This window comes from Poromitra crassiceps (genome assembly GCF_964638095.1).
Source record: "Poromitra crassiceps genome assembly, chromosome: 16".
In the NCBI taxonomy this organism is placed as follows: Eukaryota; Metazoa; Chordata; class Actinopteri; order Beryciformes; family Melamphaidae; genus Poromitra; species Poromitra crassiceps.
The window spans coordinates 23,225,407-23,248,921 of NC_139645.1; the positions used below are offsets into that span (position 1 = coordinate 23,225,407).

Below are 23,515 nucleotides of genomic sequence, written 5' to 3' on the forward strand. Positions count from 1 at the left end.
AACACGATTGGGTTGCAGCTTCATAATCGGGGAGATTAAACTATCCCATGTGGTTTTTCGCTGTGTCGTATTTCTAAAAATAAGTTATTTTATAGCTCTATAATCACGTTTCAGTGTTGAATGTTTTGACACAGACCTGCTTACACTTGCTGGCACCACGTCTGCGACTCTGTTCTCATGCTTTGAAGTGCAGCAGCCATGCTGTCATGTTAAAATAGTTGTGAAATAACGTAACCAAAACATACAGAAATATGTGAATGTCTTCCTTTAATGTGGATCCAAAGGATCACTGGGTCAGAATGTTGAAACACACATTTCAAAACTCAATATTTGCAAAGATCTCGGTTTCTAATCTTGCAGGACAAACACTGCAGACTGTACCCCACTGCACTGTGTGTGTGTGTGTGTGTGTGTGTGTGTGTGTGTGTGTGTGTGTGTGTGTGTATGTGCGTGTGTATGTGTGTGTTTGTGTCTAGGTGCGCTTGTTGTAGTTCACGCAGTGTTGATTGAAATACAGCACCCCATTGGGAAACGAGAGGGAATCTCACCATTAAGTGACCCTGAAATAAGCGTTCTTTCTGTGAACATTATGACTGACTGACTAACTGACTGACTGAATGACTGACTGACTGACTGAATCTGCTGAATGACTGACTCACCCTTAAGAGCCGTCTCTTGACCATGCACTGCGCACGTGGTAAAAATCACAATTAGATGTTTTCTCCAAATTGTTCAGCCCTACTCATGAGGTGTGTGTGTGTGTGTGTGTGTGTGTGTGTGTGTGTGTGTGTGTGTGTGTGTGTGTGTGTGTGTGTGTGTGTGTGTGTGTGTCTCCTCTCAGAAGATGAGTGGTCGTGTGGAGGAAGAGGTTGGAGCAGAGCCTCCTGACATCTCTCGGTCTGTGGATGAGTTTCTACTCTTCAGTCCTCAACATGGATCATCAGACACAAAGTAAGATGACTGTTACACTCTAAACATTACTACTGTAATGTCATATGGTGCAACACCTTTCCTAGTCACTACAAGAAACTTGAAAGTCTGCAAAAGAAAATAATACGAGCCATGTCATGGTCGGGGTTTAACGCACCCACACGCCCTCTGTTCCATCGCTATGGTCTCCTGAGGCTTGCTGATTTTCATCTTCACCAAAATGCTTGCTTGATGTATCAAGTTGTGTATAATATGAATTTCAGACTGGCTGAGCTCATTCCAGTCTGCTGTTCCCTGCACACTCATAATACTAGAAATAAACATCTTATCTTTGGTATAAAAAAAGAAAAGAAAAGAAAGCTTAAATGTAGCAGCTTAAGTATTACATGCAGGGGCTCACAGATCTGAATGAGCTCGATGACAGTAGGAAAATGTTGAAATCCATCTCCACCTTTAAGAAAGCTCTGAAAGAAAAACTGCTTGAATCCTACTTGTAATCAGGCCTGGTTTTACAGGGGTGCAAAAGCACGCATTGCACCCTCATTTTAATTGTCTGCATGCTCAGTTTAAAAGAGTGGTAATATATATACAGTATATATATTTTTTTTTAATAAATGCTGCAGCTGCACACTTACTGTTTAAACTTGAATTATAATTGTTGTTTTTCTTTGTTCTTTGATGTGAATATATGGCTTTTTGGCACCTATATGTAACCTTTTAACACCTTGATTGCCAGCGACGAGTGTAGTCGTCAAACACAATCCAGCTGTTCACTGCCAGCGACGAGTTGACTCGTCAAAAAAAAATCGATTTTTTTTTTTTGACGGTGGGATGTGCATCGAACCCTTTTACATCTCTTATATAGGTATTGGACGTGTACAACGTGTACAACCCATTCCACCGACCCACTAAGTGGTGACAGTGCTTTCCTGACTAGAGGAAGGCAAGCAAAAAGCAGTGTGACTGAAGCCATTCTCATGAAGGTGGATTGGCGAAGGCGCTTTCATTTCGCGCTGATTGCTGGCGGTGCGGGATTGCAGATTTGCATAGTGGATTGCGGGTGGGACACACTTTGAAACACGCAGCATAAATATGACCAGAATCGCAAAAGCTTCATCAAAGCCCTCAACCAAAACAACAAGAAGCGAGCGAGTCTAACCAGACTTCCTCAAAGAGCGGCCGCACAGACAGGCTCACACCCGCACAGCAGCAGCAAAGCAAACTGGTGACAAGCGGGGACTGCCCCCTAGTCCGACACCAAATTGGAAACAAATCCCATTCTAAAAGGCTTTTAGAATGGGATTTTCAACCCATTCTTTTTTGTTTCTTTTTCGCTATAATTTAGAGTAATTTAATTTCTATTCAGAAATTTATTTGAGAGGTCGAGAGTATGAGAAAGTGCATTTGCAAAGGTAGGAAAGTGCTTGTGACATGGCGCTGCAGCCAAAAAGAATGCCCACAGGAGGGAGGAGTTGAGCAGAGGGAAGTTTACTGCTGTTATGGAGGAAATTACTGTTCAAAACTATTGTTTAGGTCTTACTGATGCCAAAAATGAATGGTTAAAGTGACAGTTCTATCGAATTTCACAAAAAGCCGTTTATCTCTGAATATTTTTTCTGACGCTAAAACCATGCTGTATTCAACTGCTAATGCTTACATAACTACTAACTCTACAAACTAACTCTTTTAGACAGAGAAAGTACACATTCTATTAGTACTTTTGAGATATTGTATGTTCACAAACTCCAAGCAGAAAATAATCCTCGGCTCTTGTAAAATGAGCCACAATCCTCAAAAAACGGCTTGGCAGAAGCTACCTACAGCAAGAAAAAAACGGCTGGCAGTCAATGTGTTAAGGTTGAGATAATTGTATTATCATTATATGGTCCAAATATTTCAGTAAAGCACTTGAAACACTTGAAATATTCTTGCTTGGCTGGTATCATTCTACTTGAAATGATGGTAAAATGCATTATTTTTAGTAAAATAACATGTCAAAATTTGGCCGGCCACCCGGGTCGGCCCGTGCATGTGCACCCCTTCCTATCTAGGATGCATCCCTAGTCATCTTGTTCTGGAACCGGCCCTGCTTGTAATGAGTATCTACACCCCTCTGATAATGCAACTCTGTCATTGTATTATGTATTATGTGGTCTGTATGTATGTTCTATGTGTTGTATTAACACATTCACTGCCAACCGTTTTTTTTTTACTGTAGGTAGCTTCTGCCAAAGGGTTTTTTTGAGGATTCTGGCTCATCTTTCAAGAGCCGAGGATTATTTTCTGCTAGGATTTTGTGGACACAAAATATCTCAAAAGAACTAATAGAATGTGTGCTTTCTCTGTCTAAAAGAGTTAGTTTGTAGAGTTAGTAGTTATGTATGCATTAGCAGTTGAATACAGCATGGTTTCAGAGATTTTTTGAGAGTTTTGAGATAAATGGATTTTTAGAACCACCTCACGTGCCTGTGATTATGGGTGCCCTTGGGCAAGTGTGTATACTGTATTGTGTGTGTGTGTGTGTGTGTGTGTGTGTGTGTGTGTGTGTGTGTGTGTGTGTGTGTGTGTGTGTGTGTGTGTGTGTGTGTGTGTGTGCGTGCGTGCGTGCGTGCGTGCGTGCGTGATTCGGTAGAACAGGCAGAACAGTCACTTTAACGATTTATTTTTGGCATCAGTGAGCCATCAGACATCTAAACAATATCGTTCTGAACATATAGTTCCTCCATAAGCACCCCCACCCCCCTCTCCTTCAAACTCCTCCCTCCGTAGGTGTGTCTCTGGTGGCTTTGCAGTGTTTGTCTCACAGGCAAGTTTCTGCTGCCTGCCTGTCTGTGCTGCTGCTGCTGGCGCAGTCTGGATTAGACTGTAAAATCGGGCTCGTTCGTTTCTGGGTTTTCGGTTGTGAGCTTTGATGAAGCTGCATGCGATTCTTTCTGCTGGTGTTTCAAAGTGTGTTGCACCCATAATCTATTATGCAAATTTGCAATCCCCCACCGCCAGCTCCGAGCGCGAAAGCGAAAGCGAAAGCGTTTTCGCCAATCCATTTTTATGAGAATGGCTTCCTCAAGCGGCTGTTTTTTCTTGGCTTTCTCTCGCCTGGAGAGCACTGTCGCCACTTAGTGGGTCGGTAAAATAGATTATACACATTCAATACCTCCAATCTTTTTATAGGAGATGTAAAAGGGTTAGATCCACGTCCCACCGTCAAAAAAAAAATAATTTTTTTGGACGAGATATCTCGTCAACGGCAGTCAACGTTTTTTTTTTTTTTGACGAGATATCTCGTCGACGGCAGTGAACGTGTTAAAGGGGCCATATTATGCATTTCTTAATTTTGTATCATATATATGTTGTTACAATCTTGGATGGTCATATTAAACATGGGCTAAGCTTCAAATAAATAGGTGAAGGTGTTTTAATGTTACCCCCATGAACCCCCCCTCCCCCCCATGAAGTCTCGTAGACGAGAGGACATGGATTTGTGCCGATTTGTGCGAGAGCAATAGTTCTAGTGACGTAAGGTAGGACTTGTTACCATGGTGATGACAAGCCTAGCCCGGGCCGGCAGAGCGCGCGCCATAGCCTTCACCCGTCCCCCCTGCCCCTCCCTTCCCTGTTCTGACTGCTCCAGTACACTGCAGACTTATCAACCTAACCCCGCGTCACCAGGCTCTCTCCAACCTGGCTGTGACTCCACTACTGTATGTGCGTCACTACACCCTCCCTCCTCCCACCCTCCCTCCTCCTGTGGAAGCTCCGGGGGAAAATGGCGGCGATTGAGTGCCAGGCAGTCTGAATGAAATTGAATGTAACGTTCCAAATTCTATGTATTAAATTAAAAAAAACTACCCTCAACATTTGGGAAGGCTAAGCCACACAACTAGGTCATTATAATCGCATTTCATGCTTCGAAGGCGACTTGACGACCATGAGGACCGTGAGGACTCAATCACAGCAGGTCTCCGCTGATAGACCACGGAGATCTCTGTTACAGGCGCAGGCAGTTACGCCTCCTCCTCCTGACCGCCTGGAGTATTTCCCGGAGGGTGGGGGTTCTTAAAGGGACAGGACCTAAAACAGAGCGTTTCAGACAGAGGGTGAACTGAAGGGGGCAGTGAGAGCCAGTACAAGATAAACAATGAGTTTTTTTTAACTATGAATGATGCAATAAGTTACTCTACTGGAGGCCAACAATAAAATAATAATACATTATATTAGCAAAATATGGGCCCTTTAAGCGTCATGTGATACGTGTGTTTTATGTATGTATGTTTGTCCATTGATACCTGTAGGCCTTGTATGAGATCAGGCTCCTTCAAAAGCTTGAAACAGCTTCCTGGGAGACCTGGCACACTCACATTGTAAACCTGATGATGCTGATGATTATGATGATAATGATGATAATGTACGGTGATGATGGCATCAGTTCTAAAGTCTATTCAGCTCCAACGTTGACTGAGCGCGCTCAGTGGGACTACATGAGTTTGTAACGTGCAGGACTGCATCAAAGAGCTGAATGGGAGGGGCCATCTTTCCTCATTTGTTGCCGTGGATACCACTGATGCAAAACCTGGCATCCTGGACACTTATCAACAGACCATGTTATCAAAAACTCCAGATGTCAGAAAAACTGACAATGTGCAACGTTGCAAGAAGTTGTGTGTCTTTACTAGAGCTAATGATGATATGTATCAAACATTTGTGTTTGCAGAGGTCAGCACCACATGCAGAGAGCAGAGTCTCCAGTACCCAGCTGTCTGTCTATGAAGACTGACTGGTCTAAAGATGCTCCTCCAGACTTGAGTAATAAACCTGGACCTTCAGACACAAGGTAAGAGGACTGGTTATACTGCAATGAGGAAATGTGATTTGATTGAATTAATGATTTTGGAACAGATTAAAGGTTTTAAAAAACATAATCTCATACGAATTCCAGCCTGATTTTACAAAATCACATTCCAGAAACACAGATTTTATCATGAAGAAGTGGATAGCGTAATTGCGTAAACTATTTTGGAATGCTGTTGCAGGACTTGGAAAAATCATTCGTTAAAAAAACGAATTGAATCAAAAAAGCAAAATTCTGTCTACTACAATTAAACACCATTGAGTTTAACCTGTGATGTAGAAATGGTGTTAGGTCCTACTACCTAACAGAGTGAGAGCAGCTTGTTTCAGATTCAGATTACTTTATTTATCCCAGAAGGGCATTCAGTTCTAAAGCGTACCCGGCCCGACGTTGACTGAGCGCGCTCAGTGGGACTACATGAGTTTGTAACGTTGCAAGAAGTTGTGTGTCTTTACTAGAGCTAATGATGATATGTATCAAACATTTGTGTTTTCAGAGGTCAGCACCACATGCAGAGAGCAGAGTCTCCAGTACCCAGCTGTCTGTCTATGAAGACTGACTGGTCTAAACACATACCTCCATTCTTCAGTAATGAACCTGGACCTTCAGACACAAGGTAAGAGGACTGGTTATACTGCAATGAGGAAATGTGATTTTATATCCTACAGTATTGAGGTGAGCTTGTATTTACAAGGCTGCAAATTAATGCTGAACAAACAATGACTCAAATTAAACAATGAATAATGAAAATGTAAGAAGAGCTAAGTAGGCTACAGATATGGGCTATATCTGGTGAACACAGAGCCCATTAACAGGTCTACAGCTCAGTTCCTGCAGCATATCGCTCAAAAGGCCACCTCCCTACTGAAGAAAGTATTTTCTATTCATAAGGGGGTCACACGTTATTTGTCTATCATGACAATTAGCGGTATGTATATTTACATTTGCATTCTGTCATTTAGCTGACGCTTTGTGAAAACGTAGGGTAGCTTCACTTGTTTTAAATTGAGGGTGTGGTGTTTTTATTATTATAACAATAATTATTTGTATCGATCAATTATTAGACATTTTAGGGGACTCCAATTGAATTCCATGCGACCCCAAGTTTGGGAAAGCCGGGAGTAGCCCCTCCCTCTGGAGTAGCCCCTCCCTCTGGAGTAGCCCCTCCCTCTGGAGTAGCCCCTCCCTCTCCTCCACCCACGCAAACCACATACATATTCAGATTGTCACTTGCTGATCAGTAAATGTTTAGTAAATTAAACTTTAGGACACAGATGTGTGAAACTCTCTGAGTATAAATTACATCATGCAAGTTCTCAGGTGTTTTGCTGCAAAAATGCCTCCATAGTTTCTGTCTAAAACAGTGTAGTGGTAAATACATAGGTGGGTAAACTATCCAAGGTGAGTAGTTTACCCACTATATATATATATATATATATATATATATATATATATATATATATATATATATATATATAGTGAAATTCATATTCGATATTGTGAAATTCAATATCGCCCCAGACACACAAAGCCGACAGTTGGTCGTCGGTCATGTCTGGGTGTCTGTCAATCTAGTATTTGCGGTGTGTCCCACACCATTCGCTCTAGTCAGCTTTTCGGTGGCTTTTCCGGCTGATTCAACATTTTGAATCAGCGTCTGGTCGTTGGTGAGAGAAATCACTCTGATTGGCTGGTCAGGGGTAGAGAAATCACTCTGATTGGCTGGTCAGGGGTAGAGAAATCACTCTGATTGGCTGGTCAGGGGTAGAGAAATCACTCTGATTGGCTGGTCAGGAGTAGAGAAATCACTCTGATTGGCTGGTCAGGAGTAGAGAAACACACTAAACGCTCTGCTCATTTTCCAACTTCATCTCATCTGATCATTCCAATACACGGATATTTTCATGACGTGTCTTTGGTAAAGTCTATCACCTCTCACTGCAGGATACCCATTTAGTGTGGTTTCTCCTTATTCTTCCTTTCTTCTTCAACAAGCAAAAGACAAGACCTGACAACACAACTATATATATATATATATATATATATATATATATATATATATATATATATATATATATATATAGCAGCATATATATTTAAGACCAGACAAGACCTGACAACACCAGTTCCATTTGCAACTTTTCATTTGACATATTCTCCATTAGAAGGAGCTATATTAAGTGAGAGAAGTTCAAGATTCAAGATTCAAGATTCAAGATTTTTATTGTCACTCCATGGTACAAGTATCACGTGTGAAATTCTTGTGCTGTGGACTCCGTTTACGACATAGTACAAATAGGCAACAAGCAATGAGCAATAGGCAATAAGAAATAGGCATCAATAAGCAATACTAAGCAGCAATAGGCAATGAGGCAGAATAGCGATGAGACAAGTCAGTGGCCTATTCATTGCACATAGGTGCACATGTCATGTGCATACGTTAGACGTGTTCGGACATTGTAATTCGACGTATTTGACATACAGTGCAAATAGCATGTACCTTATTAAACATACAATTAAACATTAGGCATTGTGCATACGTTAGACGTGTTCAGACATTTTAAACTCGACGTAATTGACATACAGGTGCAAATAGCATGTACCTTGTTAGACATACAATTAAACATTAGGCATACATAATGGTAGCAGCTGCAGTACGGTATGGTACGACTACTACACTATTTGTGTATGTTAAGGAGTCTCGTGGCCTGCGGGAAGAAACTGTTCCTCAAGCGATTTGTGCGTGTTTTTGGAACCCTGTATCTTCTCCCTGAGGGTAACAGGGAGAACAGGCTGTTGTGGGGATGGTTTGTGTCTTTGATGATCTTCAGGGACCTCCTGAGGCACCGCTGGTTATACAGTTCATGCAGTTCTGGCAACTCGTCTCCTGTTACGTGCTGGGCCGTGCGCCTCACCCTCCGTAGCGCCCTGCGGTCCATGGTGGTACAGTTCCCGTACCAGGCGGTGAAGCAGCCAGTCAGCAGGCTTTCAATGGTGCCTCTGTAGAAGTCCCTGAGGATTTCTTTCCTTAGCCCAAACTTCTTCAGGCGCCTGAGTCCGTGTATTCGCTGTTGGGCCTTTTTGACAACAGTGGCGGTGTGGCCGGCCCAGGTCAGGTCCTGGTGGATGTTGACTCCCAGGTACTTGAAGCTGTCCACCCTTTCCACCACTGTGCCGTTGATGGTGATTGGGGGGTGTGTGCCCCCCCCTCTCCTGTAGTCCACAATGATCTCCTTGGTCTTGGAGACGTTCAGAGAGAGGTGGTTGTCCTGGCACCATTGTTCCAGGACCCTCACCTCCTCTCTGTAGGCCGTCTCGTCGCCCCCCGAGATCAGCCCCACGACTGCTGTGTCGTCTGCAAACTTCACGATGGTGTTTGAAGTTTGAGTCGCCACGCAGTCGTGGGTGTAGAGATCGTACCAGAAGGGGCTGGAGACGCACCCCTGGGGCGCTCCTATGCTGATGGTCAGCGGGGAGGAGGTGAGGTTGCCCACCCTCACCACCTGGCGGCGGTCTGTCAGGAAGTCCAGGATCCAGTCGCACATCGCTGTGTTTAGTCCCAGGTCCATGAGTTTGCTTACCAGCCTGGAGGGTACTATGGTGTTGAATGCTGAGCTGTAGTCCACGAACAGCATTCTCACATAGGTGTCCTTCCCCTCCAGGTGGGACAGGGCGGTGTGGAGCACGTGTGCTACTGCATCCGCTGTGCTCCTGTTGGGGCGGTATGCAAACTGTAGCGGGTCGTGGTCCGGGGGGAGTGTGGGGCGGATCTTTGATATGACCAGCTTTTCAAGGCACTTGCTGGCTATTGGCGTGAGGGCTATAGGGCGCCAGTCATTGAGGCTGGTCACTTTTTGCTGTTTGGGAATGGGGATGATTGTTGCTGCCTTGAAGCAGGAGGGAACTCGTCGGAGGGAGAGAGACTGGTTGAAGATGTCTGTGTATACGGCTGCCAGCTGGTGGGCGCAGGCCTTGAGGACCCGCCCGGGGATGCCGTCCGGGCCGGCTGCCTTGCGTGGGTTGATACGCAGGAACGACCGGCACACTTCATCCTCAGTGATGGTGAGGGGGCGGTCTGTGGGGGGTGGAGGGTGGGGGGGGTTGGTGGTTAGGTGGGAATGGGGGGGGGGGTGGGGGTGCTGAGGGGTGGGGGGGAGGAAGGGGGGAGGGGAGGTGGTCGGGGGGGGGAGAGGAGGAGGGGTGGTGGGGGGGCGGAGAGGGGGAGGGGTGATGGGGGGGAGAGGTGGCAGGGGGGGGAGGAGAGGAGGAGGGGGATGATGGGGGGGAGTGGTGGGGGGGGAGGAGAGGAGGGGGGGTGGGGAGGGGAGGAGGAGGGGTGGTGGGGGGGAGGAGGGAGGGGGGGGTGATGGGGGGGAGGAGAGGGGGAGAGGAGTGGGAGAGGGGGGGGGGGAGGAGGGGAGGCGCTCTGGCAGAGGGGTCGAACCTAGCGTAGAACGCGTTGAGTTCATCCGGTAGGGTGGGTGACGTGCTGGGGTTCTGTCGTTTCACCTCTTTGAAGTCTGTGGCAGCATGGAGCCCTCTCCACAGGTGTCTGGGGTTGTTAGTGTCCAGTTTTGACTCCAGCTGCCTTCCATAATCTCTCCGTGCTATTTTTATAGCGGTCCGGAGGGCATATTGTGCCTGCTTGTATTGGTCTGTTGTGCCAGAGCTGAAGGCGGTGGTCCTGGCGTGAAGGGCAGCCCTGACGTCGCTGTTGACCCAGGGCTTTTGGTTCGGCATTATTTTGACTCTTTTTGTGGGGACTATGTCGTCAGTACACTTCTTTATGAAGCATGACACCGTATCTGCATACTCGCCCAGGTCTCCTGCAGCTTTGAACTCCTCCCACACCACTTGGTCAAAGCAGTCCCTCAGGATGTCGTCTGATTGGTCTGACCAGCAGTGGGCGGTTCGGAATGCTGGGGGTTGTTTTTTTAGTTTTTGTTGGTACCTGGGTACAAGTAGAATGGAGGCGTGGTCAGATTTGCCGAAAGGGGGGCGAGGGACGGCTTTGTAGCCATGTCGGATATTTGAGTAACATTTGTCCAGTGTGTTACTGCCTCGCGTGGGGAAGTGAATGTGCTGGTACAACGTGTGCATTCTACCTCTCAGGTTTGCCCTGTTAAAATCCCCAGTCACCACCAGGGCCATTTCGGGTTGTTTTGTCTCCTGTGCGCTGATGGCGCGTTGCAGCTCTTTCAGTGCGACAGTCACGTTCGCTTGTGGAGGAACGTATACACCCATGATGGTGACTGACGTCACCAAGTACTAGGCAAACACTGCTTTGTTTCATTAATCAGGTCTCACACAGGTGCAAATCGTACGTACTTGTTGCAGCACAAACTGGTTGTTCCTGGACCAACATTTCCTCCTAGTATAGACCAAATCAGCGGGATGTTTACATTTACTTCTGGGTACCCCTGAGGTCCACACATTATAATGGCGGTGGACGGCACAAACTGACGTGTTGAAGACAAAAACAGACAAAGAAGACAAAAATGGTTCGTCCGTGTTGTGTTGTTGTTTAATATCATTCATAACAACACTTTCACTAACGTTAGTGGAGACCAGACTAGCTAATTTACCTGTTGGACCAGACTAGAGTAGACTTGAAGCTAAATTAAATTGACGTGGCGTCAGTAGCTCTGTCTGTACCAGGCTCTTTCTCGCCGAGAAGAGCCTGGTGACGCGAGGTTACTCTGTCTGTAACGTTAACGACTCTGCAAAAAAACAGCGAGTTTGACAGACAAACAAACGTTATTAGCTAGCTAACACTACATAAAACAAACACAGAAGAAAGGCTAGATACGTCGGACAAGCATGTTTACCAACCGTTTAACCATTTAAATTGAAAGTAGTCGGCCGAAAACAACCAGAGGGTTTGACAGCATTTATTTGACAACACGCACATTTAAACCTGCCGCCTTCCCCAAGTGGTACCCGGAAGTAAATTTGTTTACATGGTGACGTCACGGTGATTTGGTCTATGGGCCGGGAAAACCCCGCCCCGAACTCATTTGATTGGTCGCCGCAATTGCTTCTTCCTGAAAACGTGCGACAAGTAAAAAAGGTGTGGTTAAGATTAGGGTTTTCTTATCTAACCACGATCATAACCAAACCCTAACCCTAACCACATTGTTGTACTTTCCTAAACCTAATGTTTTATAAAAATGTGTGTGGTTAGGGAAGGGCTTCTAGTCATGAGTCCAGACAGGCAGCTGCTAATATGGCTGGTAGGCAAGTGTTCGCTGAGCCTTGGCTGAGGAGCTCTTTACCTGAGATGATGAGAGCTTCCTCAGCATCATAGATTTTCAGCCTAGCTACCAGGCCAAGCCCCAGCAGCAGCCTAGCTACCAGGCCAAGCCCCAGCAGCAGCCTAGCTACCGGCTGAACCACCAGCAGCAGCCTAGCTACCAGGCCAAGCCCCAGCAGCAGCCTAGCTACCAGGCCAAGCACCAGCAGCAGCCTAGCTACCAGGCCAAGCCCCAGCAGCAGCCTAGCTACCAGGCCAAGCCCCAGCAGCAGCCTAGCTACCAGGCCAAGCCCCAGCAGCAGCCTAGCTACCGGCTGAACCACCAGCAGCAGCCTAGCTACCAGGCCAAGCCCCAGCAGCAGCCTAGCTACCAGGCCAAGCCCCAGCAGCAGCCTAGCTACCAGGCCAAGCCCCAGCAGCAGCCTAGCTACCAGCTGAACCACCAGCAGTCTGTGTGCCTGCCTCTCCTGAACCGACTAACCTGTGAAGAGCCCATCCTGATTGTCTTCTTCATAAAGACACAGATACCTTCACAATGTTCATAATGTGTTTCTCTCAGGATGCAGCAGGAGAGAGCAGACTCCCCTGAGCCCAGCTGTGTGTCCATGAAGAGTGACCGGTCTATGTCTCACCCTTATAACTTCAAAGATGGACAGCACTCTACTGATCAGAGGTATTTATTTGAAACTGAAATCACAACAGATACACAGTTATCAGATATAGAATTGGTCCGATCCTTCATCACATCCAGTTGAGTTCATTGTGTGTGTGTGTGTGTGTGTGTGTGTGTGTGTGTGTGTGTGTGTGTGTTTGTGTGTGTGTGTGTATGACCTCATACATCATGTCCTCTCAACAGAGTCGAGGAGAGGTCAGAGGTTTCCAGTGGTCAGTCTGCCCAGGAGCATCAAACAGACCTGGACTCCATATTTATGGTGTGAAAATAAAATAACACATTTTACTTCAGCTACACACAAAAACACCTTGTACTTCACCATCAAGTGAAATCAACCTGTTACAAAAAGGACAGAGGCTGCTGTATCACGGCTAGTTATTATGGTTAGGAGTTACTAAGGGGGTATTCACACCTATCTCGTTTGGAGCAGTTGTTTCGAAACAGAGAGCGTTTTCCCCCTTGGTGCGGTTCGTTTGGGGGAGTGTGAACACAGCAATCGCACTCAGATGCGGGACAAAACAAGCGGACTGAGATCGCCAAGAAAGGGTGGTCTCGGTCCGCTTCCAAACGAACTCTGGTGCGGTTCGTTTGTGGTGAGAACGTGATCCAACCTCGATCCGCCACAACTACAGGAAACAGTGTGCATTTTTGGATAAACCAGCTGCCGTAGTCAGCTGCGCTGTGCGTAATGGCCTGAAGAACGAGCATTTTTATCGTTTAAAAACAACATCTTCATTCAGATCCTGTTTTGGCAACTTGTGACTTGCATGGATAAACTTTAGGGGATTTTTGGATCATCACATCAGCAGTTTGAACTCAATCAACTTACCTCTGGTCTCCATTCAATAAATGAAAACAAGTCGTGGTAATCAGAGCCAGCCTTCTTTGTGATAAGATTGTCTGGTTCAATCAGACAATCAGACTGATTGCATGTCTTCCTCGAAATGTCCGTTATTATTAAATTATTTATTAATATTTTATTCCTGACAGGACAGGTGTTCATATAGCCTATGTCTCGGCTAATCCTCTAAAGTCGCTGTGATAGTAATAGCAGAAGTTGCAAGGGTCTTTGATCTTCTATCTCCAAATTCCCGATAGACTCAATAGGCTAAATAAATACATAGGCTACATAAATAAATAACTTTCTCCCTCTCTCTCTTTCTTTCTCTCTCTCTCTCTCTCTCTCTCTCTCTCTCTCTCTCTCTCTCTCTCTCTCTCTCTCTCTCTCGCTCCTCGCACGGCGCACACCCGACATAGCCTACAATGTAGGTCTAACAAAACGCATTCTATAATCATATAGGAAAATCTCTGGGAATAATTTTTTCCATCACGAGAGGCTATTAGCCTATCAGAGTGTCTCCTGGCCAATCCAGGAGGCTTGGCAATACTATTTGGACTGTTTGAGGCCATTTACACCTGGCATTAACATGCGTTTTCTGCCATCAGATTGCAATCAGATTGTATTTTATCACTTCAGCCGGATTCCATTTACACCTGGCACTAACATGCGTTTTGGGTGAACAGATTGCAATCCGATTGCTCTCCAGCTCGAACGTCATCACGCGCGCCCCCTGAACGTGTGCATGCACAGGGAAATAGAGGTTATTGTTAAGCTCAAATGCACAGTGAACGTCCCCTTCACCTGGACAAAACGATGGCCGATCACGCAGCACTGCATCTATTTCTTTATCTGTTTATTGACAATGACACTGGGTCCGAGACACACACACACATACATACGTTTTCCGTGCATGTCATTGGCTGTAACCACCTGTGTTGCGTTCAGGTAACATCCTAAATTACAATGTTATACAATTGAGAGCATAATTTCTCTTTTATATGAAAGGAAAATGAGGGGGAAAGGGTTCGAACCCTTTCTCCCTCATTTTCCTTTCATTTTCCGCTCCTTTTCCAAAGGAGAAGTGTTGATATAAAAGAGAAATTATGCTCTCAATTGTATAACAGTGTAATTTAGGATGTTACCTGAACGCAACACAGGTGGTTACAGCCGTGGCAAAACCTCCGCAGCAAAACTTTGAAGCAACGCTACGATTGTTGTGCAAAAGCGGAGCGGGGGAGAGATAGATAATTTTTAGCCGGTCCATGGTGACAGGCTGCCTGTGTGTGTGCGCATCTGGCACAGCAGCGAGATGAGGGCACACACCGGTGCGGTGCTGCCGTGCTGCCGTGGAATTGCGTGTGTGCGCGCCGTCACCGACTTCCGAAGATTATGTATTTCCGTATGGTAGTTGCTGAATGCGTTTTGAGAGGACGCATTGCATTTACACTTGTGTTAAATGTTGTCATAATGCGTCCCTGACCACCTCCGGAGGTGGTTTGGCCGATCAGATTGCAATCCTTCTTCAATGCGTTTTGGGGGTGTTTACACCTGTACTTTCAAGTGATAAAATACAATCGGATTGCAATCTGATGGCAGAAAACGCATGTTAATGCCAGGTGTAAATGGCCTCACAGATTTGTGGCTGTGTGAACACAAACGAACCAAGGCACAAATGCAACAATTGTATCAATTAAGTACCTGAATCAGAACAAAGCAAACGACCTACAGGTGTGAATACACCCTAAGTTATGCCTAACCCAGGGGTTTTGAAAGTGTGGGAGAGTGAGCCTCCCCTGAGAGAACATATAGACAGCTGTGCCCCCCCCCCCGTTTCACCAATTATTATTGCCATTATTACTATTATTGTTGTATGTTCCACTCAGCATACAAACAAGTCATCCGCTCTGATTTCTCCAATCACCTGCCTTTAGGCGGGACATCCAGTCGTCAGTCGGAAGCTTTTGAAAATTGCGAGTGTGTACCTGTAAATGTTGCTTCTCTGCACATTAAACCTGTATCGTGTGCTGCAGGCTGCCCAGCGTGGACAGACAGTTTCCCAGCCCCATAAATGTCATAAGATTCATCAGAAATAGCTCCCCAACAGATACAAAAACATGGGCACATGTGCTTGATGTACATACAAAGAACTGCCGTGATCTGATTTGTGAAACACACATTTAAAGAAATCATGATTTCCTTCTCTCTGGAGCTTCTCCTCTGACAGCTCCTCACTCGCCTCAGGCAGCCAGACTGCAGGAGCTCCGCCCCCGGCCGATTCGTGTGGTGGAGGCTGCGTAGCCATTGTGCAGCATGGCCAAGTAGCACCAGAGATTTGATATCCTACCGTCTCTGGTTGCGCATTTTCTTCTTAGATGTTTCCACTCACGACCGCACCTCCTCTCAAGTTGTCTTGCGCCCCCCAGTGGAGACGCCGTCTAAACTTTGAGAACCACTGGCCTAACCCAATCACTAAGTCTTATGTCCTCCCTTACCATTAGCCTTTATTCCCAATGTAAGATGAAATCTCAACTGCAATAAATCCAAAATCCTCATCATTGGCCCAAACTCCCTCACCCGCTCTGCTCAGGACTTTACACTTAACATCGACGGCTCCAACATCACCCCCTCCACCCAAGTCCGCAACCTCGGCCTCATCCTTGACCCCACCCTCTCCTTCCTTCCCCATGCCAACCATGTCACCAAAACCGCCTTCTTTCATCTCAGGAACATTGCTCGCCTCCACCCCTCCACCCCTCCCTGTCCTTCTCCGCCGCTGAAACCCTCATCCATGCCCTCATAACCTCCAGACTCGACTACTGCAATAGTATCCTCTATGGCTCACCCAACAAAATCCTCAATAAACTTCAATATGTACAGAACTCTGCTGCCCGCCTCCTCACCTCCACCCGCCGCCAAGACCATATCACCCCTGTCCTTCATGCCCTCCACTGGCTCCCAGTCAAACATAGGATCAACTTTAAAATACTACTCACCACTTACAAAGCCCTAAACAACCTGCCCCCCCCCCCCCCCCCCCCCCTACCTCTCCGATCTCCTCCCCCGCCACGCCCCCACTCGCAGCCTCAGGTCTGGAGACACAAACTGCTTGAAGATCCCCAGGACCAAGCTCCGGACCTGGGGCGACAGGGCCTTCTCAGTCGCTGCACCCTCCCTCTGGAACACTCTCCCCATCCACATCCGTCAAGCAAACACCCTACCATCTTTCAAACAGGCCCTCAAAACCCACCTCTTCACACTCGCCTTCACTTGCTAACCCCATCTCTTATTTTCTTATTTTCTATTTATTTTCCTATTACAAATGTATAAATGATTTTACTCTGTGTGTAAAGCGACTTTGAGTACTTAGAAAAGCGCTATATAAATTGAATGTATTATTGTTATTATTATTATCTCTAGTGTATTGACGTGAGAGTGAAACTTACTCACTTATGTGTTTGCAAGTGATCTCTGTTTAGGCAGCAGGGTAAAGATTACAGTTCATTAATTCACTGGTCTTCTTGATCTTCTGTGCTATCCGTCATGGCGTCCCTCTGAACTGGGGCATGGTTGGTTTGGTGATACCCAGCTCCATGGCATCGGTTTCATTTGGACCACTTCGGATGTCGCTTGTTCTGGTCTTCATTCAAAGGCTGGATGCTTAGGAAATCCACAATCCCCAAATGTGATAAGTGTTGCATGTAGATGATCAAATATCCTATTAGTTTGAGAAGGTGCAACTCTATTATGTCACGTGGAGTTGCTTGCTAATCCCGTAGCTTCTGCTACGTTAGTTACCAAACAGTCCTAATCATCAGTTCTACAGGTCTGTGCATCCACAGACGACCAACTGTCCTCAAGAAACAGTAGCTTCACAGGTCTGTGTGTCCACACACGACCAGCTGTCCTCAAGAAACATAGCTTCACAGGTCTGTGCGTCCACACACGACCAGCTGTCCTCAAGAAACATAGCTTCACAGGTCTGTGCGTCCACACACGACCAGCTGTCCTCAAGAAACATAGCTTCACAGGTCTGTGCGTCCACACATGACCAGCTGTCCTCAAGAAACAGTAGCTTCACAGGTCTGTGCGTCCACACACGACCAGCTGTCCTCAAGAAACAGTAGCTTCACAGGTCTGTGTGTCCACACACGACCAGCTGTCCTCAAGAAACAGTAGCTTCACAGGTCTGTGTGTCCACACACGACCAGCTGTCCTCAAGAAACAGTAGCTTCACAGGTCTGTGTGTCCACACACGACCAGCTGTCCTCAAGAAACAGTAGCTTCACAGGTCTGTGCGTCCACACACGACCAGCTGTCCTCAAGAAACATAGCTTCACAGGTCTGTGCGTCCACACACGACCAGCTGTCCTCAAGAAACATAGCTGCACAGGTCTGTGTGTCCACACACGACCAGCTGTCCTCAAGAAACATAGCTTCACAGGTCTGTGCGTCCACACACGACCAGCTGTCCTCAAGAAACATAGCTTCACAGGTCTGTGCGTCCACACACGACCAGCTGTCCTCAAGAAACATAGCTTCACAGGTCTGTGTGTCCACACACGACCAGCTGTCCTCAAGAAACATAGCTTCACAGGTCTGTGCGTCCACACACGACCAGCTGTCCTCAAGAAACATAGCTTCACAGGTCTGTGTGTCCACACACGACCAGCTGTCCTCAAGAAACAGTAGCTTCACAGGTCTGTGTGTCCACACACGACCAACTGTCCTCAAGAAACATAGCTTCACAGGTCTGTGTGTCCACACACGACCAGCTGTCCTCAAGAAACAGCTTCACAGGTCTGTGCGTCCACACACGACCAGCTGTCCTCAAGAAACAGCTTCACAGGTCTGTGCGTCCACACACGTCCAGCTGTCCTCAAGAAACATAACTTCACAGGTCTGTGCGTCCACACACGACCAACTGTCCTCAAGAAACAGTAGGCTCTTTCATACACAGATCGCGGAAAAATAGCCGTTTAGGAGTCCCGTAAAGCCAGCCGCCTCGCCACAGAAATTGCTTTCACACAGAGCCAAGCAGCACGGCCACATTACCGTGCTGCTCTGTACTTTCAGGTGAAATCCCCCGCTCCCGCATTGAAAGGCGAGCAGAGGGATTTCCAGCTCCTCCTAGCCCAAATTAATATTTTCATAGGTTAGTGTAGCCTAGGCTACTGTATGATGAACGAATTCAATTCAACAACAGACTTTCCTCCTTCTCCTAGTCCGCTGAGGAGATCTGTATCGGCATTTTCATTGGCTGTTTGCCGATATCAAAATGCGCTAATTTGCGGCTGCTGCACCTGGAAGAATCCCCTCCTACAGTAGTTCAGTGTCTGGAGCAATGTCCCGCCCACAGCGCTATCTGATTGGTTACACATCAAGCAATAGCCTATCAGAGAGCTCAGAGATGAAATCTTGACACCTCACCTCAGTGCTTTCTGTTCAGCCGCAGCCTGCACTAGACAGGGGGACAGTGCGAGGCTGCCTGAAGCGAGAGCAGCGGACTAGTTGGCTGTTGTAACTGTAACACTCACACTGTGTTAAGGTAAAGCAGCAGATATTGTCATGCCAAAGTTGTAATAAAGTTAATATACATAATAATTACCTACGCTGACATTGCAAAAACACCACGATCTTATGAGCGATTCGTATGAAGCGCTGCCTCGCACAGTGTGGTGTGTGGAGATAGGTCTGTCTATCAGTCTACTTTTTTTACTTTCACTCGTCACTTGATACATGAGGTGATTTCCCCTGTAATTTTTTTATGAATGAGCTGACCATTCGCACCTTTTCCGGCTCGCTGCGACGACCTTTCAAGTGGAGGCGGGTTGTCCGCCAATACGGCGATGTGACAACCTTTGGTGCCGGGACAAAAGGCGTACAAGAATTACCCACCAACGCGCGTTTATGCCTTTCACATCGGAGCCGCGAATCCTAATTTCCGCGCATTTTTCGGCTTTCATGGCCGGTGTGAAAGACCCTAGTAGCTTCACAGGTCTGTGCGTCCACACACGACCAGCTGTCCTCAAGAAACATAGCTTCACAGGTCTGTGTGTCCACACACGACCAACTGTCCTCAAGAAACATAGCTTCACTTCAGCTACCAGACTGCTTTTGATCCATGTGGTTCATCTGTCGGCGTCCTCAATCAGTATCATCAACATCAGCTGCTCTTCCTTTGTTTCTTAGGATCATGTAATTTCATGGACAAGAGAAACCTTTACCCCAAATATGTCAGTACAGTACTTTCCCTACAGCCCCCCCTAACGGTACACCTCCAGTACTACCATAATATAAGCAAAATCCTAATAAGTACTAAGAATAAGAAAGAAAGAAAGAAAGAAAGAAAGATGGATTTCTAAAAATTAAGAAAGTTATCTGACTAGTGTCATGATTGTTATTTTCTGCAGGGCGTAGCATATAAACCATTCTGGTCATTATAATGTCCCAACACAGTCTCACAAAGAATTGTGACATAGTAACGTGGGTCCACAGCCCAGACGTTCTACTTTCACCAAAACACATTTAAAATTGTTGAAAAATAAAGTTTGTTTGGCTATTAGAGGTCGGGGCCGAGGCGGGGATGATGCTCCTACAACTCTCTACTGGGGCAACTCGGTGGTCACAGCCGGCTCAGTAACCAGGAAGTAGCTGTGGACTGAGGCAGAAACTGACATTCACATTCAACTATTTTAGAGCCATTGTTGTGAAACTAGAAGGCTTTGTGCTGTGGGTCAACATTTCTATTCCATAATTATTTGTGAGCTCATGTTGAATCTCCATGCTGCACTCTTTAGATCAGTGCAGGCTTTCAGTCTCTGAAGATGGATGTAATTTTGTCTGCAGATTTTAGTATGAAGGTTTAATATGTATATTATTCTGTTCCAGCTGCTTGAGGAGAACATCATCACCTTTGTGAAGATGGAGCTGAGAAGGTTGAGTCCAGATGAGGCAGAATGCTCAGAGAGTCAGAGGGTGGAGGAGGTGGTGGATGGTGTGGAGGAAGAGCTGAGGAGGAGCACAGAGGCTTTTCTGCTCTTCCTGAGGAGAATGAAGCAGGAGGAGCTGCAGAGGAGTAAGAGTCTTTAACAGCTTTAATGTCATGGAGAGAGAGGGGAGGTGGTGGACAATGGGTGATTTATGTCTGTTAGAGTTTTGCTTAGTTTTCAAGACAATGATGCCACCTATAAGTGAAAGAATTGACAAAACAATATAGGAACAAATCATTTGGGGCGGCTGTGGCTCAGGAGGTAAAGCGGGTCGTCCACTAATCGGAAGGTTGGTGGTTCGATCCCCGGCTCCTCCAGTCCGCATGTCGAAGTGTCCTTGGGCAAGACACTGAACCCCAAATTGCTCCCGATGGCTGTGCCAGCACCCTGGGTGGCAGCTGGCCGCCCTCGGTGTGTGAATGGCTGAATGCAGGCACATTGTAAAGCGCTTTGGATAAAAGCGCTATATAAATGCAGTCCATTTACCATCAGTTACCATTTGGGGCACCTCATCTAATTAATTTGAATCAGGTGTGCAAGCTGTAGCTGGAAGATGCCGTCAAGCCACAGTTGAACATTATATTTGAGTTTTGCTCATTTTGATCTCATTTGACTTGTTAAGACCTGTTTACATTTTTTCTGAATGTATTTGAGTCATCATCGGTTTGGAACATGCCAAATCCATTCCAACAAGAACACAAGATAAAGAAACTGAGTTTAGTCCTCCTTCATGTTGGAACTTTACAGTTTATAGTGGCTATAGTTTAAAATGATAGAAGCCATGAGCATGTCCAAACTCTGCTGAAAATCTAAACATTTGCCAAACAAGATTTAAAAGTAAATAAGCAGAATCCCTCTGGATAATCTGGTAAAATTATTAATTTGTTAATATGAGTGTAATATGCTGAACACAGTGGTGCACACTGGGAAACGAAACAGCACCACACCAGTTGTCTTTCACACTGAGCTGCACACAATCAGGACCTGTTTGTCCACTCACCACTGATGAGCTGAAGAGATGTCATGGAGTGGAGATACACATTTACCAGGAAATGTTCACATTTCTCATGTTTACCAAAACATCTGCTCACTGATGTTCTTTGTTCTTTCAGAAACTCAACACCCACAACAAAAACACAAATCCAGTCTGAAGGAGAAGTTTCAGTGTTTGTTTGAGGGCATTGCTAAAGCAGGAAACCCAACACTTCTGAATCAGATGTACACAGAGCATTACCTCACAGAGGGAGGGAGTGGAGAGGTCAATGATGAACATGAGATCAGACAGATTGAAGCAGCATCCAGGAAACTAGTGAGTACACCTCCAGTACTACAATAATATAAGCAAAATCCTAATAAGTACTAAGAATAAGAAAGAAAGAAAGAAAGAAAGAAAGATGGATTTCTAAAAATTAAGAAAGTTATCTGACTACTGTCATGATTGTAATTTTCTGCAGGGCGTAGCATATAAACCATTCTGGTCATTATAATGTCCCGACACAGTCTCACAAAGAATTGTGACATAGTAATGTGGGTCCACAGCCCAGATGTTCTACTTTCACCAAAACACATTTACAATTGTTCAAAAATAAAGTTTGTTTGGCCACTAGAGGGCGGGGCCGAGGCGGGGATGATGCTCCCACAACTCTCTACTGGGGCAACTCGGTGGTCACAGCCAGCTCAGTAACCAGGAAGTAGCTGTACACTGAGGCAGAAACTGATGTTCACATTCAACTATTTTAGAGCCATTGTTGTGAAACTAGAAGGCTTTGTGCTGTGGGTCAACATTTCTATTCCATAATTATTTGTGAGATCATGTTGAATCTCCATGCTGCACTCTTTAGATCAGTGCAGGCTTTCAGTCTCTGAAGATGGATGTAATTTTGTCTGCAGATTTTAGTATGAAGGTTTAATATGTATATTATTCTGTTCCAGCTGCTTGAGGAGAACATCGTCACCTTTGTGAAGATGGAGCTGAGAAGGTTCCGGAGGGTTCTGAGTCCAGATGAGGCAGAATGCTCAGAGAGCCAGAGGGTGGAGGAGGAGGTGGATGGTGTGGAGGAAGAGCCGAGGAGGAGCACAGAGGCTTTTCTAAACATCACACTGCTCTTCCTGAGGAGAATGAAGCAGGAGCAGCTGGCTGAGGAGCTGCAGAGGAGTAAGAGTCTTTAACAGCTTTAATGTCATGGAGAGAGAGGGGAGGTGGTGGACAATGGGTGATTTATGTCTGTTAGAGTTTTGCTTAGTTTTCAAGACAATGATGTCACCTATAAGTGAAAGAATTGACAAAACAATATAGGAACAAATCATTTGGGGCGCCTCATCTAATTAATTTGAATCAGGTGCACAAACTGTAGCTGGAAGATGCTGTCAAGCCACAGTTCTCAACCGCAACAAAGAAAGAACATATAACCAAACAAGAAACAAATTATTAGAGAGAGAGAAGAACATTATATTTGAGTTTTGCTCATTTTGATCTCATTTGACTTGTTAAGACCTGTTAATTCTTTTTCTGAATGTATTTGAGTCATCGGTTTGGAACATGCCAAATCCATTCCAACAAGAACACAAGATAAATAAACTGAGTTTAGCCCTCCTTCATGTTGGAACTTTACAGTTTATAGTGGCTATAGTTTAAAATGATAGAAGCCATGAGCATGTCCAAACTCTGCTGAAAATCTAAACATTTGCCAAACAAGATCTATTCATTACAAGATTTAAAAGTAAATGAGCAGAATCCCTCTGGATGATCTGGTAAAATTATTAATTTGTTAATATGAGTGTAATATGCTGAACACAGTGGTGCACACTGGGAAACACAACAGCACCACACCAGTTGTCTTTCACACTGAGCTGCACACAATCAGGACCTGTTTGTCCACTCACCACTGATGAGTCGAGATACACATTTACCAGGAAATGTTCACATTTATCATGTTTACCAAAACATCTGCTCACCGATGTTCTTTGTTCTTTGTTCTTT

The 23,515-nt window shown here is 45.7% G+C and overlaps 1 protein-coding gene and 1 long non-coding RNA gene across 2 annotated transcripts in view; both read left to right on the forward strand.

Annotated features, from left to right (window-relative positions):
- The first annotated feature begins 840 nt into the window (after window positions 1-840).
- LOC310791015 overlaps window positions 841-23,515 on the forward strand; it is a 95,479-nt gene continuing 72,804 nt past the window's right edge. The window contains exon 1 of the long non-coding RNA XR_014553414.1: window positions 841-951. This is a non-coding gene — a long non-coding RNA (uncharacterized lncRNA). The remainder of the gene's footprint in view (window positions 952-23,515) is intronic.
- Window positions 16,416-23,515, forward strand: part of LOC310791112 (NLR family CARD domain-containing protein 3-like) — a gene marked incomplete at both ends in the record, with an annotated part of 18,081 nt that continues 10,981 nt past the window's right edge. Inside the window, one exon of the mRNA XM_083652813.1 lies at window positions 16,416-16,504. Within this exon, the coding sequence (XP_083508939.1) occupies window positions 16,416-16,504 (89 nt within the window). The remainder of the gene's footprint in view (window positions 16,505-23,515) is intronic.